Raw genomic sequence first — 15832 nt, 5'->3', positions numbered from 1 at the left:
CTCCCTCCGGTCCTAGCTGGTGGCTCAGTTTCAGCTCTAATTTTAGCAACTGATTTTGGGGCCCTTCAGCTCCACGCGGTTTTGTTGTTTCTTTAAAAGCCCTGGAACTGAAGCGTCCCCCTTCACCGGGAGGAGGAGAGGATGGATGCCTCCAGCTGGAAGCAAGACGTGGGGGAGTCGTGTTGCCTGAGCAGGCAGGAGGTGCTGTCGTGCGGGGATGGGGCTGACGGGTCCCCGGGGGGTCCCCCCGCACTCTGCTGGGTGCCAGCTGATTTGCTGGCACTAACCGGAGCGGCCCAAGTGCTGGCGGCATGGGCGAGGGGAGGCTCGTGGCAGTGAGGGTGTGATGATGCTCTGGCTGGCTGGTGGGGGGATGCTGGTGAGCCCCCCGAGCGAGCAGCAACCCCCAGCAATGGGCACAAGCCCCCCACGTGTTCGCACCCACCATCTGTTCCTCCTCTGGGTGTGGTGGTGTAATAAATGGAGAGAGGGGAGCCCTGATGCAGCAGGGGGGCTGGAGGGGTGTCCCTTAGCATCCCCCCCTGCGCTCCCCCCAGGGCAGGAGCCAGACACCCACTCTGCATCGCTGGCATTTAGCAAATCGTACTTGAGGCTGCTGGTCCAGTTCGGTAGCAGGGCAGACCTGGCTGTAACCCGGTGGTGGGCTGATCCCGCTCTCCAGCCGCCTGTGGAAAACCCCCTCATGTGGCTGGTGTCGCTCCAGGGTTGCAGCAGGATGCAGATGGAGCTGGCCCCGTGTGCCCAGCACCCTTCTGCTTCACTGCAACGGCGGCAGCACATCCCATCACCGTAAGAGCAGAGGTGAGCAGCAGCATCGGGCACATTGTGCCAAACATGCTCTGGACGGCCCCTGGTAAACAATCCACAGCTTCTTCGTGAGTCTGGGTCACCTCCCGGCGCTGGCTCGGGCCATGTGCTCACCGGCCCCTCGGGTAAGTTGTTCTCTCGATTGGGACTGTGAGGAGAGAAGTCGATGCTTAGGCTGGATCCTGCACCATTGCTTTCCCGGTAGCTGGCAGGCTCCAGCCTGTCCCAGCTTTTCGGCAGTGCCCGGTGGCAGACCCCTGGAGGTTGTATCCCTGGCTGGTGGCAGGGAGGGCAGCTCAGGGGGCTGCCTGGTGCCCCTAAGGTAGAAGAGAGGGAGCGTCTGCCAGGTGACCGGTCGCTTGCTCCCCACGGCTTTTCCAGTCCTGGCTGATTTTTATGGGCATTTTTTTATGCATTTCAGGCAGGAGGTCCTCTGACAGGGGTGGGTGACAGTCGCAGGCGATGGCTGTATACATATAGCACACGGGCAGCTGGGGCGTGAGGTGGACGTCTCTGCAGTGGAGCCAGGAGCTGCTGGGCAGCACGGAGAGCTCAGCCCCTGGCCCCGCTCCAGCAGGAAGCTCGGTGGTGGCATGAAAAGCCTCTCTCCTACTGCTCCCACAGCCATCGGCCCTGAAATGGTGACTCAGCGGGCTGGTGTGGCTTAACCATCACCCCATGAGCCATGCCAGGAGGTCTCAGTTACGAGTCAGGGGGGCTGTGGGGCCAGATACCTTGTGGCCAGAAGCAGGGCAAGGACAGCAGCTGCCTCCCCACCACCTTCCCGGCGACCCTAGAAGTGATTTGGGGCAGACAGTGGGTTCAGCTGGAGCCTGAGTGCCAGCATGCCCGGGCATGGTGAGGATGCTGAGAGCATCTACAAGGCTTGTTTGCTGGTCTCCTAACAAGCTGAATTCCTCCAGCAGTGGGAGATGAAGCAGATTCAGTTGGTGGCATTTGAATTCCTGAGCAGACGAGCCTGACAGAGTGACAAAGCCGGTCCCCGCAGTGCCCCAGCTCGCCTTCTGCTTCCCGACAGGTGCCAAGGGGCACGGCGTGGCGTGAGCACCCTGCCACTTCCTTCCATTTTGGCACGATTCTGCTGGGATTTTAATGACTGCAGATCATGTCTCGGCTGCCTTGTCGCGTGTCCCGTAGCCCTGGGACTGCTCTCCAGCCCGCCTGGCAAAGTGGGAGCATCCTTTGGCCAGGAGGCCATGCCCAAGCTGTTCCGTGGGCAGATGACGGGGTCTATTCCTTAACGGATGAGTGGGGAGAGGAAAATCTGTGCTGCTGGGGAGGTGCCACCTCCCGCTGCTGGGGAAGGTCTCCCAAAATGCTGGTTTGGTGCATAATCCTTGTCGCCCTTTCTGATGCACGAGGCCGGGGGATGCTCCATTCCTAGAGGGATGAGCCCAACCTGGAGAAAGTCCTACAGGGAGTCAGGGGTGGTGGGCGATTTGGAAACAACCCAGGGGTAAAGGTTGGGCAGGGGTTTATTTCACCTGGGAAAGAGGAGTGCAAGAGTCTTCCCCTACATAAACCCTTGTTCCCAAGAGGATGGTGAGCAGCACCCCACCACGGCCCTCAGATGGGCGAAGAAGTTGGCTTCGTGGGAAGCAGTGGGTCTGACATAGCAGGAGTCTGCCAGAGCTGCTGTGCATGTCAGGACTGAACTGGTGGGCTCTGGATGCATCGGCCTTTGCTGTGTACGTGTAGCTTGACCGTATGGATTACATGCAATAAATCCCATGCTTTGGGTGCCCGGTGGAGGGTCCTGCATAGAAATAAGCCTTGTGTGCTGCGCTGCCGCCTCCGTCTTTGCTGACCACAGGAAGGGTGAGCTCCCGGCGGAGGCTGAGAAGGGAGGTGGCACGGCACGACCTTGTGAAGGGACGAGTCCCCTTTCCTGCCCTACTTACTGGGTCCTGCTGTCCTAGCCAGAAGCCTGGTCCCGACACCATCCGCGTCCCACTGTTCACCTCTCGCTGAGCTCCTCCGCCCGTGTGAGACTGCATTTGATTTGACTCGAGGGCTCTGCCTTGCAAACTCCACGTCCACCTTGCTGCTCCATCTGTTGGCTTAGCTGCGCAGTTAGCGAGGGGCTTCCTCCTCAGCTGCAGAGTGTATTATTGCCTGTTGAGCGTCTCTGTTGTTTTGCCATGTTGTTGAGCCTTCGCTAATTCGCTCTCTGCTTATGCCTTTGCCTTTGGACTCTGCTTTCCAGTCTCTCCAGGTTGTTTTTTTCCCTTACAGCAGCCTTGCAGCCTTCCTCTCCACTGGGATAATCCTAAGCCCGCTCTGTCCTATGCTGACACCCACCTCTTGGTTGCACTTTGCTGCACCTCTGCCTGTGCTTGCATGGCCTCTGCCTGCCTCCTGATTTCCTTTGGGATGACCACAAGGGCGATCTCCCTTGCATCCCCTTTGGATGATCACTGTATCCCTTTTTTGGATGATCCCCTTATCCATTTCTGTTGTCCTGGCTCCCCACCTCATCGCCTCTGCTCTTTCCTCAAGTCTTTATGCAGCCTCATCCCTTTGGTCCCAGCCCGGACAGGACAGTGTTCCCAGCTGCCACCTCCCTGCTCCTTCTTGGGGACGTTGTTGTCTCCTGAGCCCGACTGCCGGTGCTGAGCTCTGCAGCAGCCCTGCCAGGAGCTGGGTTGCTCCAGGAGGAAGCACAGAAGCAGAGGCCAGCTCGCTAGCCTGGCTCCCAGCTTGATTTGTACAGGCATAAATTAGGACCACCAGGCTCTGGTTTCCCTCCATTTCCTTTTGGGGAAAACCCTGAATGAATTGGGAAGAAGTCAGGTATTAAGCATCCTTGTAGCTCTCCATAATAAAGCAGGCATTGGTATTGACAGTGAGTGTCTGACCACTTCAGCATCATCCCACTGACCTGGTCCATGGCCCTGGGCTTTGGCTGCAGGGCACCTGGGCTCTCCTGGCTTCAGGGAGGCAAAGCTGCTTCCCACCCTGGCAGGGCAGAGCATCCTCGTCTCTCTTATAGGATAATCCTTGAAGCAACATTTGGCTCAAGAGCCAGTCCTGGACCCTGCTCTTCATACAGGTGTGCATTTTTATTCCTTAAAAAGCCATGATTCCCACATTTCATGTGCGTGGAGGGGGTGGTGTTTGTGCTTTGGGGGAGTCACTACTATGGCTGTGTAATTGGAAGGGGAGTTACAGCAGCCTAGATAAATTGTAGGGAGAGGGTATGTCCCATATCCACTCTTTAGGAATCCCAGGGTGGACTTTGGGAAGTCAGCTTGGGATGTCTTGGACGCTGGGCTGGAGCCCTGAGGTTTTAGACTGGTTAGAGACCTCATATGAATTTAGTGAAGGCCTCTTTGCTCTAAGATCCTTTGAGTTGTCCCCATCTGCATTAAGTGGTGGAGGGCCAGCGGGATGCATCCAAAAACCCTGCGAATCTTGGAGATACCCGTCTCTGGTACGTGTTGCAGTAACCTAAAATAACGAACTGAGCTGAAGATTGGCTGATGGGCTTGTGGTTGGTAGAGCAAGGGGCAGAGCGTCGGGGAGGGTTCTTGTCTGCGTTGTTGCTGAAAAAGCAGGAGTGATATGAGCCGCCTCTGCTCTGCTGCTAAAAACAGCCCAGCTTGTTTTTATTTAATACAGTTTTGATCTGCGTGTGTTAGTGTTTCACCTGCCTGCGAGTGGGAACTCCGGGCTCCAAGCGCCTTGGAAGCCCGCCCGCGTCCCTGCATGTCCCTGCGGCACAGGGCTCGCGAATGTGGTTCCTCCTCGGTTGGAGGAGGGACTCTGCCAAAATTCAGGCTCAAAGGCGTTGGGACGGGATAGGTAAAGCTTCTGCTGGGGTTCGTGTTTCTGCCACTGTGGTGCCGCTGGGTAAACTGGGGCTCTGCAGAGCCAGCTCCTGCAGGCTTTCCTGGGAAAATAGACCCAAAAATAGCTCACGTGGGGTTTTCTCCCTGTCTTGCTTGTGCAGCATCCTGCCAGCATGGGGCTGGCTCTCCAGGTGGCCTTGCTGCCAGCGCCGGGGAGAGGGTCAGCATTGGCTCCCGTCTGTTGTGGATTCTGCCTGGTGCCGGCATTTGGCTGGGAAATAAGTGATTCGAAATCAGCTTGGTCCATCCCCAGGGGTGAAGGGGGTCAGGAATGAACAGGCTTTTGTAAGGTCATGATTGATGTGTCCATAGTTTGTCCTTGGCAAGGGGCCAGCCCTGGCTTCGGAGAGCCCCAGAGGGAGGGGGACCCTGCCGGAGGATGTCTGGGCAAGCCATGCCCGGTGGGATGTGGCAGGGAGGAGGAGGAGGATAATTGAGGCAGGGAGGAAGAGGAGGATAGTCAGGGCAAGGAGGAGGAAGAGGGTAGTTGGGGCAAGGAGGAGGAAGAGGAGGATAGTCAGGGCAGGGAGGAGGAGGAGGATAATCAGGGTGATAGCGGGGTTAAAGAAAAGCTGTCAGTGATTTGAAAAGGGGAAAGAAAAAGAAAACCTGCTGAAGAGACACTCTCCCTTCTCACCCGGCTTGTAATCAGCCTCCCCCTCTGCTAGTGAGCAGCTGGCGGGCGGGTGGGCGAGGAGGGGGTGGCAAGAGGGGTCCAGCTGCTCCTCGGCCTGGCCCCGGCACCCCGAGAGTCCTTGCAGCCCCGTCTCGGCATGGGCCAGGGCATGGCCTTGGGGGGAACATGCCCCCATCACGGGTCCCTGGCAGGCGGGGGGAGCTGAGGTCTTGGAGTGTGCTGCTGGGGGAGGTGGGGCGAGGAAGAGGAGGAGGGGGAGTTGTCTGAAATGCCAGGGATTCATCTCCCACTCCCCCTGCCCTCGCCATTCTGAAAGGAGCTGCTTGAGCTGTCAGCTCTGGATTATATTAATTAGCGGAGAAGTGCTACGCCTGCTCGTGGGGCCGTGCTGCCAGGAGGAACCGGAGACTTGGCACGTCCACACAAAGCAGCTGCTGGGCTCCCCAAAACCCCTCACTCCAGCCCAAAATGAGCACACCAAAAACGAGGCTGAGCTGGAGAAGCTGAGTATCCCTGAGGCTTCGGCATCTCCTCCTTGAGCCTGGCCGGCTGCTCACCCCCAGGGCCAAACCCACTGGTCCTGGCACGTGGGGGGCTGTTGTGATAGGGAAAGCAGTACTGCGGTTTCGGGATGGGACCCACTGCTCCTTGCTGGGCCACTATGTCTGTGGGCGAAGCAGGTCAGTCTGTGACACTGCTAGGCCGGCAGATCCACGTGGTGGGGGGCTGCCAGGGCCGGGGGCGAGGGCACATCCCTGACCCGCAGTTGCCTGCTGTCTTTCAGGAGAGAAAACTGTGCGCCCACCCCCGGATCGAGATCTACAAGGAGGACCGCATCTACTTCGTGTGTCCCCTCGCCCGCCAAGGGGACTTCTACGTGCCTGAAATGAAAGAATTGGAGAGGAAGAGCAGGGCTGCTGCAGCTGAGGCTGAGGATGCCCAGACAGATATCACAGGTATCCGTGGTTTGCGCACGGGCTCCGTCTTCGATCGGCATCAGCCCTCCCAAAGGCGGGGGTCCTGGTGTCCCCGGTGCTGCCACCCGAGCAGGCAGAGAGGGGCTGTCCTGCGCCCACCTGACACCCAACCACTGAGTCTCAGCACACCTCTTCCCCTCATCCTGGGCTGAGATAGGATCTCATCCCCAAGGTGTCACGCTGCACCTTGGGGAGCACCCAGGCACCCCTGCGGCATCGGGGCGAGGGCCAAGCTGCCACCGAGCCGCTGGCCCCCTGTTGTCAGAGCAGAGCTGGATCTCGCAGCTTTTGGTTGCAGCTGGGCTTGTTTTTCTCCTTGTCATATACATCTTCCTTGATCTCATCTTCATCTGTTACATATTGGGATTGCGAAGAGCTTAAATACCAGGTTGCTGTAGCTGGTGGTGGAGTTGCCCGATAGCATCTGCTCAGCGAGATCTGTTGGAGCCTGGATGTATTCATACAGGAAGGGACCACAATGGCTGTAGGCGCAGAACAGCAGTGCTATAGTAACCCGAAATGCTAGTTGCCGTTGCCGGCCCACGTGCTCACATGTCTGCAAGATGCGGGAGGCAGCTAGCCGAGCATTCCCGGGTGCTGGACGGTGCGGCCGAGCTGGCCGCTGCTGGGGGCCAGCCACCTCCTCCTGATCCACGGGTTGCCTGCGCTTGCGTAATGGGCATGAAAAAACCATGACCGCTCTCCTCGCCTCCCAGGGAGTTTGGTCATTTTATTTAACACATCTTCAGGTTTGGATTGCTTTAATTCTTAATCGCGTGCGGCATAACAGCAAGTCTGGAAATGGCTTTCTGGGAGCTCTGTCCATTTAGTGCTGCAGTGAAGAGTCTAATTGGAGCGGTTTCCCAGCGCTTCGAGGTCCCATGTTTTCGCAGTGCTCACTTGGCTCTTCACCTTTTTGTCTGCCTTGCATCAGGGTTGCTGCTTTGGGCACTGGCCCGGGCTGGCTGAAGGCGCCTCTCAGCCCACTCCCTCTGGCACCTTCTCACAGTTGCCCCATGGTTTCGGAGAGGGATGGCAGAACCCATGTGAGCAAAAGCTGTTTCAGGTCGGTGGCTCCGGCAGCTGCATGTGGTCCTTTCTGCACCGCTCAGGGGGTGCACGGCCCCGTGGCATGGCCAGAGGACGCTCGGTGCAGCTGCTGTCCTGCACCCCAGCTGTTTCAGTGCTTTCCCTGGGATGCCACTGCCGGCACACCTGCGGTGGAGGAGTCCCCTGCCCTGCTGGAAGAAGGGCTGGGAAGGTTTTTCGAATTTTGGACAGCAAAATGATGTTGGACTTTCTCGTGTAGGAGACTCCTGCTCCGGCCTGGGCTTCCCGGCAGCAGCTTTTGGCAGCTCCTCCACCACCCCTCCCCTTCCAGTCGCACAGATGAGCTTTTGTAGGTCCAATCTGATGTGGTGTCATTTGCTGAGTCTGCACAAAACCAGCTTAAAATAATAATAGCTGTGAGAGGTTGGCCTTGCCTCTAAGACTAAAGAGTTGAGCTTGGATGTCAGCACTGTGATCACCATTGCTGCTGGGCACGGCAGCAGAACCAGGTCTGGTGGGGCATAACATCCTTGTTCCGGCTGTTGGAGAGGGTCGAGGACATGGCAAGCCTTCGGGTTGCTTGTGCTGGTCCTGCCTGAGGATCTTGGAGGTCCCCATGATCTTCTGCATCCCTGTAATGTCGTGGTGCCCTGGGCCAGCACAACTGCTGTCACCTGGGGAGGGTGGCACCCCATATGGAGGTCCTGGGCTTGTGCAAAGGGAGACAGTTCCCAGTGAGCATCCTTGTCGCACTGCCGCTAGCCTGCTGATGCTGGGGACTTGGTTTGCTGCTGGCAGCGCTGCCCCAGCTGCAGCAGTTGAGCAGCCATCAGGCTGCCCGTGGTTCAGCAGCAGGGTCAAAGCTGGGAGGCGAGGTGGGAGGTGGCATCTGGTCTCCTCAGGCTCCACATCTCAATGCTGAAGTCCCGCGTGGGTTTTCTGAGCCTCGGTGTGAGAGGGCATCCCGCTGGAGGGGGCAGCCAGCAGATCTCTCTGCCCAGCCGCTCGCTGGAGATGCCTCGAAGACGTCGCCTTGAAGGAGACACCTTGAAGTTGACACCTTGAAGACAACGCCTTGAAGATGATGCCTTACGGATTGAGACAGGTCCTCCCTTCCCAAGTATTTTCTGTGCTGGGATCTGTGCAATCACCTCTGAGCTGGGGGAAGAGAAAGCCACAGCCTCTTTTCCCATCCTTTTTTATTCCCTTCTTCCCTGGGGAGCCACTCAAGGGAGATGCCTTCAACAGGTGTGGTGGCCATAAGATCGTCATCACCCTGCAGATCCCAGGGTGTCTGTGACAGCTTTCGAGCTTTCCTCTGCCGGCTGGAGGGTGGGCGCAGCAACGTCCCTGTCTGCTTTTCAGTGCGGTCCCCCCTCAACCCTGATTGCACAGATTTAGGTTATTCCTTGATCCACCTCAGCTCTGCCAGTGTTTCAAGCGGTCCTGCCCTGATAGAGGCTCAGGCAGCGCTGGGAGGGTGGGAGCGGGTGGTGGTACCTGCTGGTGGCACTCGGCTCCTCTGGCCGTGCCTGAGCAGCGCAAATCCAGACGCAGGGCCCTGACACCCTGCTGCCTCGCAGGGTGAGCAGGGGGACTGGGGAGGTGCTGGGCCCCGTTTCCTCTCCCTGAGGCAGCTGAGGATGCTCTACACATGGCAGCCTTGGGCTCTCACTCCTGATGTGCTGCAGATGAAGCCCACTCTTCCCTCCCTCTCACAAAATACTGAAATAACAGCAATGAGTGTGCGATTTCAGAGCGAGCATCGTATTTAGTAGTGCTCTGGGTGGACACAGCACCTTTTGGTCACGGCTCACGAACCCCCCCGCCAGCAGCTGTATTACACTTTCCTTGAATTAAAGACTTCAGGAGTTCCCAGCGGAAGGCACGGCCATTTCTCCTCGCCTATCGGTGTGGCTGGTGCCAGGCAGAACCACACGACTTGGATATGCAAGAAAAGCTTGGATTTGTTTTCTTGAGCCTCCTGACCTTGGAGCGCATCTCTCCGTTTAGGCTGTCATCTGCTGTCCTCCTTGCTCCTGAGCTCACCCTGTGGGGTGCTGGGTGCCTGCGGCTCTGAGCGAAGCCAATGGCCATAGAAGCTGCGGGACGCGGCCCAGGGTCTCTGCTTTCTGCCGCCGCTCTGCGCAGAGCAGGGTGCTGGCAGCTCTGCTGAGGACGAACACACTCGGCACGCAAGGAAGGGGCTGGGGGCTGCGGCTGCTTCCGCACCAGTTCCATCCCTTCTTTGCCATCAGGGTCATCGGAAAGACGGGAAGCATTTTTGGAAGGCGGCTGACGGGTCTCCAGGGGGCCAGTGTCAATCACGATTAGTTGTTTTGTACTTAATTATTTTCCGGGGCTTTGGCATCAGCGCAGCGCTCAGCAGGCCCTCGCTCCCAGCTCGCTCTCAGCAGCGTGCTCTCCAGCGTGACCCTGCTGCGGCACGTGGAAGGTGAACGCAAACAAAAGCAGCCTCTCGACACGGGCTTGCTGGCATGAACACAGATGGTTTCTAAGCACATGGCTCTGCCCAGAGTCTCAGGTGCTCATTTTCCTAGAGCTGAGTCTGTCCAGCAGCATCCGGGTGCAACCGATGGTGTCACCCGCTGAGCCCCAGTGCGACGGGTGGGCACCTTCCCTGATGTGCTCTGCCTCATCCCTGCTTGCTTTTGTCCTCCGAAGAGCCCTGCCTGTTCTGCCTGCCTGTACGTCCCGAGAAGGGTCTCAGTGGGCAGCTCCTGCCGTGCCTTCCTGCTGGTCTGCCTGCCCCGGCCCCTCTCCTGATGGCTGTGTGCGAGCTTTGGCAAGCATGGAGGAGCGTGCCCCTCCTAGCCGCACATCGATCTATTATTTAGTGGTAGAGGCGATGAATATTTGATTGAATGGGGGGAAAGATAGGGCCCGGGTGCACCAAGAGGGGAGCGATGCTTGGGCATCAGTGTCCTGCTGGGGCGATGCGGGAGGGGAGCTGGTCCATCCCAGTGGGATTTGGGGGTGCCGATACCCGGGGTGGCACAGGGCTGAGCTGCCTGGGGGTCCGGCTGCCTGCCGGGCTTGTTAGCAGCATGGGGTGAGTGGTTCCTGTTGCACCCATCCCTGGCTGGTATCTTGGTGTTGGCTGCTTGGCTTCCCATCTTCCTAGGTGGCCCTGGCCTTTGGGGGGCTCCTCAACACCCTGGTGGGGCTTCAGCCCGGGCTGTCCCTCTTTTTCCCAAATTAAAACTTCCTGGGTTCCCTGTTCTTGCTGAGTGAATGCGCGGTGGGATGGTTACACTGTCCTCGGGGGAGCAAAGCCGAGAGGGGGGTTTCCGTGGGATGGCTGGCACCTCGCTGCATGCCAGAGGGAAAAGCCATGCTGTATGCGGGTGCTGGGCCAGCTCCTGGTGCAGGGACCAGCCTTGGGAAGTGGGATGCAGGGGATGGGCAGCGGCTCGCTGGGGGACCAGGCAAGGTGCCTGGGGCAGGATGGAGAAGGGGGTGTGAGGGCTGACGGAAACCTCTGTGCCCATGAGATGAGAGCTGAACCCCTGCTCGCCCACAAGGCACTTTCCAGCGAGGGTTTGGTTGCCCTTTTGGGGCCCTGCCGCACTCCCTGCCTGGCCTCTCCAGGCTGTGCTGGGACAGCTGGGGGTTCCTGCCGTGTCCCCTTGCCAGAGCTGACCTCGCACTGTCCCCAGCAGCAGCGGCTCTGTCTCTTGCCCTGCCCGCCCCGGCCATCCATCCCCGGCCAGGCTGTGTGGCTGCACCGGCGCTAGCCTCGTCCTGTGCGGAGAAGAGCAAGGCTGCTGAAATGGGCAAATTTGCCAGCTGAGGCTGCTCAAACATGAGCAGAAGTGACAGAGCAGTGAAAAAGTGTCTGGCTGAAAGGAAACAGGACTCGATTTATTGTCGCCCTCGGAGCGGGGGAGAAGGAGGCGGCTGCAGGGGTGAGGACAGCGGTGCTTTCCTGTGGTGGCAGCTTGGAGCAGCCGTAGGTTGGCTTCATCCCCATCTTCCCCTTCCCGAGCCACTGCTCTGCTCCTGAAGAGCTCCTTTTCTTTGTAGCATGGGGTTACGTGATGGCTTCCCAGCCAAAACAGCCCCCAGGGTGATGTGGGAGGGATGCTGTGCAGGCAGGGCACAGCTTGGGGGGGTCGGGATCACTCTCGTCCTGGGTTTCAGAGGGACACAGGATGATCGTGAATGATGTAAGCTGTCATGAAGCCATGGTGGGAATGTGTCCATGTAACCTCAGGCCACCAATTTGGCCAAATTGGATTTTTTTTTTTTTTTTTTTTTTTTTGAGATCCCTGCTAGAGACCTTGCAAACCCTTAGTTGGCTTCAAGGCTTGGGGGGCACACGCTCCCTTCCACCCCCTGCAGCTCTTGTTTTCCCAGAGGCTCCATGCTGACCCACTGCCCTGCCGAGGTCCTGCCAGGCGGGACAGCATCTCCCGCCTTTCTGCCGCCTGCTCGGTGGCCGCCATCCCCTTCGGTGAGCGCTTTGCCGGCAGCATGCAGAACATCCTTTTTAACTTAGAGTAAATGTGGTTTCCGTGTCAAGGCGCTCCCTGATGCTGCAGCAGAGGCAGCGCATGTCGGTGGGCGACGGTTCTTTTCTCCTTTTCATGGGGGGGTCACCAGGCACCACTTGGGTGGGCAGCTCAGGGCTCAGCTCGTTCCAGCTGCCAAAACGGTTGCATGCCATGGCTGAGGTGGGAGGGTGGAGGGTGGAGGCTCAGGCTCCTCTCTGGGCGCCCGCTGGGCGGGATGCAGCCAATATGCCATCCATGTGGGATGAAGCAGTGGGTACGCTGCATCTGTGGGTCTTTCCTGGCTGCTCCTTGTCCTGCTACCACTGCTCGGTCCTCTCCGAACGGCCCTCGCTCAGCCGGCAGGACTGTGGGATGATGCTGCTCAGAAGGCAGAGGACTGCCATTTGCAAGCAGTTCTGCTGGCAGCTGCCCAGGCCAGGAAGAAAAACAGCAAAAAAAGGGATTTAAGGCTGTTTGGAAGGAAGGTTCCCTCCCTGGCGGGTCTCCTCCAGGAGATCGGTGGCTGCCACGCAGCTGGAGGAGGGCGAGCAGCCCAGCACCGGGCACCCTGGCTGCAGGAGCCCGGGGCAGCCCCGTGCTGGGGATGGAGCCGTGCCGGCAGGAGCCAGCGTGGAGGAGAGGGCTCTCCTCTCCCGCCCGGGACCCTCTCTGCGGTCGTCACTGTCCTCTTTGCCACTTCCCGGCCCCGGTGGTGGCAAGCCGCGGTCCTCTGCCGGTGCCGCTGCCGAGCAGGGCTCCTCCCGGTTTCCCTCCTGGTGCGAGGCATGATCCTTGGCAGGGCCATCCGGCCCGGCGTGGATGGAGCCCACGGGGGAGCGGAGGTGCCGGGAAGCGGCCGAGCCCGGCACGTGCTTCCCGTCGGTGCGAGGCAGGCAGGAAGAGAGTAGAGCGGGGAGGGCTGTGATGGAGGAGCCTGCCCAGTGTTTGCTGCCGCTGTCATAATTAACAACATGGATCTGCGATGTCGTAATCAGCCATGCGGATCTGCGATGTCATAATTAACCACTTGGATCTGTGATGTCATAATTAACAATGATTAATGTTTTACAGGAGGGTTTTGTCTCCCGGCTGGTTGCTCCGGCAACAGCACCGAGCTGCTGGTCTCAATCTGACATGCTCGTCGACCGAGCTAACGAGGCAGGGATCCCGGGAGGGGGCGGTGGGCCGAGGGGTCTGCCCAGGCAGGCAGGGGCAGCCCCCGGGGGGGCTCGGCCGCGAGAGGGGGTGGGGGCTGGCAGCCGGGTGACATGAAGTGCCGAGCGAGCTGGGAAGGCTCCCCCCATCCTCTGGCACCCCGAGTCCCGTCTGCCGCTGCCCTGCCTGCCTTTGCACTGCTGCCGGAGCTGACGGCTGTGGGGGAGCCACGCAGGGAGCGGGAGCGGGTTGTAGGGGGTGCCGAAGGCAGCGTTAGGATGCCCTGGCATGAGGCTGGACGTACACCTGCCTCTGACGGCAGCACATCCAAGGGCCTGCCCGCGTGCCACCTTCCCCTTGGGTGCTCAAGCAATGCTGCAGCTCCCCATCACCGTCGGAGCACAGCGTTCCACTCCTCGCCTCATTCCCGGTGCCGTGCCAGGGGCAGGGTTGTCCCCCAGCTCCCAGGCTGGGCATTCTCCCTAAGGAAGGGCTTGCCAGGTCCTCGGTGTGTGCACAGAGAGCAGAAGTGGGGCCAGGGCACGGCTGGGAAGCCAGGGGTTGTTTGTGCTGGCTTGGGAGTGCCCTGATTTCAGGGAGCTGCTTGAGTCCAGCTCGTCCTTGTCTTGGCCCAGTCACTTCTCAAAGGCACAGGAGGTGACAAGAGGTAGGAGCTGGTCTTCACTGTGGCCTGATGTCTCAGGTTTCTGGTGGCTTTGAAGGCTGTGGCACCCCATCCCCATCGCCTCCTTCCCACAGCATTCACTCCCTCCCCTTCTCTCTCCATCCCAGGGGCTGACACCATGAGTGAGACGAGCTCCATCAGCATGGAGGCCACAACCGACAGCAGAGACACCTCGGTGGCCACCTCCATCCTGCTGCCCTTCCCAGCCAGCCGTGGCCGGGAGGAGGCGGACAACCGCAGCGAGCACAGCTACAGTGAGTCGGGAGCCAGCGGCTCCTCCTTCGAGGAGCTGGACCTGGAGGTCACTGGGGACGGGGAGGGAGCCCCAGGCCTGCTGCCCAACATGGGCTACGCGGGCAACCAGGAGGTCACAGTCAAGTGGACCAAGGAGCCCATCGCTGCCGAGAGAGGAGAAGAGTGAAGCAGAGACCTGGCTGCCTCGCCTCCCGCTGGGGTCTGAGTTACTGGGAACTGGTCACCTTTCCCATCTCCTTCCTCTCCAGCCAAGAGATTTTGGTCGCTGATTCCCCCCGGGACCTGCTCTCCCTCTTTGCAGAAAGGGTGTTTGACCGTTTCGGGGATGCCAGGAGGCAGGGGGGTCTCCTGCAGTGCTCAGCGGCACGGGGTAGGTGCAGGCTGGGGGGGGGCAGCGAAATGCATTTGCCGTTTGTGTGTCTCTAGATGCATCGCAAATTCCTCGCAGGCGTCTCAGGGGGGTGGTGGTGGATGGCAGAGGTGTCCCCCCTCGTCTCTGCTGGTGCCCCTCTCACCCACAGCTTCTCTCTGCTGCACCGCCGCGTTTTCTAGCACCAAAGAGCCGTGAGTAGGGTCAGTTGGGTTTGTTCCCCTCTTCCCCTTGCTGAAAAATGGAAACATCCTGTGTAAACCTGGTCCTCCTGGCACTGCCATGGGCGCTTTTGGGGTCTGTAATAAAGTGGATGCTTTTCCTCACTGGTGGCCGGCAGCATTGCTCACCGCCTCTTGGCCGGTCGCGCCGTCCTGCCCTGTGGCGGGGAGCGGGCTGCGGGTGGAGGCTGCCGGTGGGCGGCCCTCCGCACCCCCTGACCGAGCCCGGGAGCTGCCCGAGGGCTCTGCATCCCCGCTGCTCACACTTGCTCCCTGCCTGGGCAACACAGCGGGGCCACGGGAGACCGTCCCCAGCTTCTGCAAGCTGCGGGGGGAGCGGGGAAGGGTCCCAGCCACCGTGCCGAGCTGGGCTGGGCTGGGCTGGAGGGAGGTGGCATCCACGCTCCTCTTGGGAACCTGCTGGAAGTAAAACCAGTAAAGCTGGGTCCCTGGGCTGCTGGTGGGTCTGGCACCGTTGTGCTCCTGTGGCGGGGGGGACCAGCCTGCCTGCACAGGGCCTCCCCAGCATCCCATCTGCCTGGTACCGCAGCTGTGGGGTGCAGGCAGGGAGGGCTGCCCATCCCAGCTGCGGACAAGGGAGCAGCCTGGACATCACCGCCACGGTGTCCCGGGGCAATGCCGGGTGCCGGAGCACCTCACCCAGCTGGCAGAGCTCAGCCCCTGCCCTGCCCCGGTGCCCCCAGTGCCTCCGGCAGCCCAGGGCTTGTTCCCCGGCAGTTGGACATGGCAGCCGAAAACGGGGGCTTGGGGTGGAGGTACAAGGGGCAGGGGAGGCCTGGCTGTCCCTCCATGGTGGGGATATGTCCTCCCTGGCTTGGAAAGGTCATGATCAGCCCTCAGCCAGTGATTGACATGAGATTGTTCATAAATATTTTGTGCTCTGAGTGATAAAATATTAAACTCCTCCAGCCCACATGGAAAAATATTGCTCTTCCCGGTGTTTATCTTTACTGCCGGTTATTACAAAACTGCCAAGCCCCCTGAAATATTTATGCCTGGCTGAGGCTCCTGGGGGGGTTGGAGCCAGGCAGTGGATCCTAACACCGCTTGTCCCCTAACCCCACTGAAGATGGGGGCCGGGGAGGCTTTGCCATCGTCCTTCTGCTGTCAGCAGCGCCGAAGCAGCAGCCGGGAAGATGCAGCCGGTGCTGGGGCATGTGCAAAGCTTGTGCCAGGTCCCGTCTGCCGGGGGGAAGCGGGACCTTGGCAGTGCCAGCGTCCTTCGGCACGGCACGTCCGCAGCC

General features: G+C 59.8%; 1 protein-coding gene across 1 annotated transcript in view; it reads left to right on the top strand.

Moving 5' to 3' along the window:
* TEX264 (testis expressed 264, ER-phagy receptor) overlaps window positions 1–14672 on the top strand; it is a 43984-nt gene extending 29312 nt beyond the window's left edge. Inside the window, exons 5-6 of the mRNA XM_075514145.1 lie at window positions 6122–6293; window positions 13829–14672. Of these exons, the coding sequence (XP_075370260.1) occupies window positions 6122–6293; window positions 13829–14142 (486 nt within the window). The 3' untranslated portion in view covers window positions 14143–14672. The remainder of the gene's footprint in view (window positions 1–6121; window positions 6294–13828) is intronic.
* The last annotated feature ends 1160 nt before the right edge of the window (window positions 14673–15832 follow it).

The sequence above is a fragment of the Mycteria americana genome, chromosome 11 (assembly GCF_035582795.1).
Source record: "Mycteria americana isolate JAX WOST 10 ecotype Jacksonville Zoo and Gardens chromosome 11, USCA_MyAme_1.0, whole genome shotgun sequence".
Lineage (NCBI taxonomy): Eukaryota > Metazoa > Chordata > Aves > Ciconiiformes > Ciconiidae > Mycteria > Mycteria americana.
The sequence above is the reverse complement of the archived record's forward strand: the minus strand, read 5'-3'. Positions and strand labels throughout refer to the sequence as shown.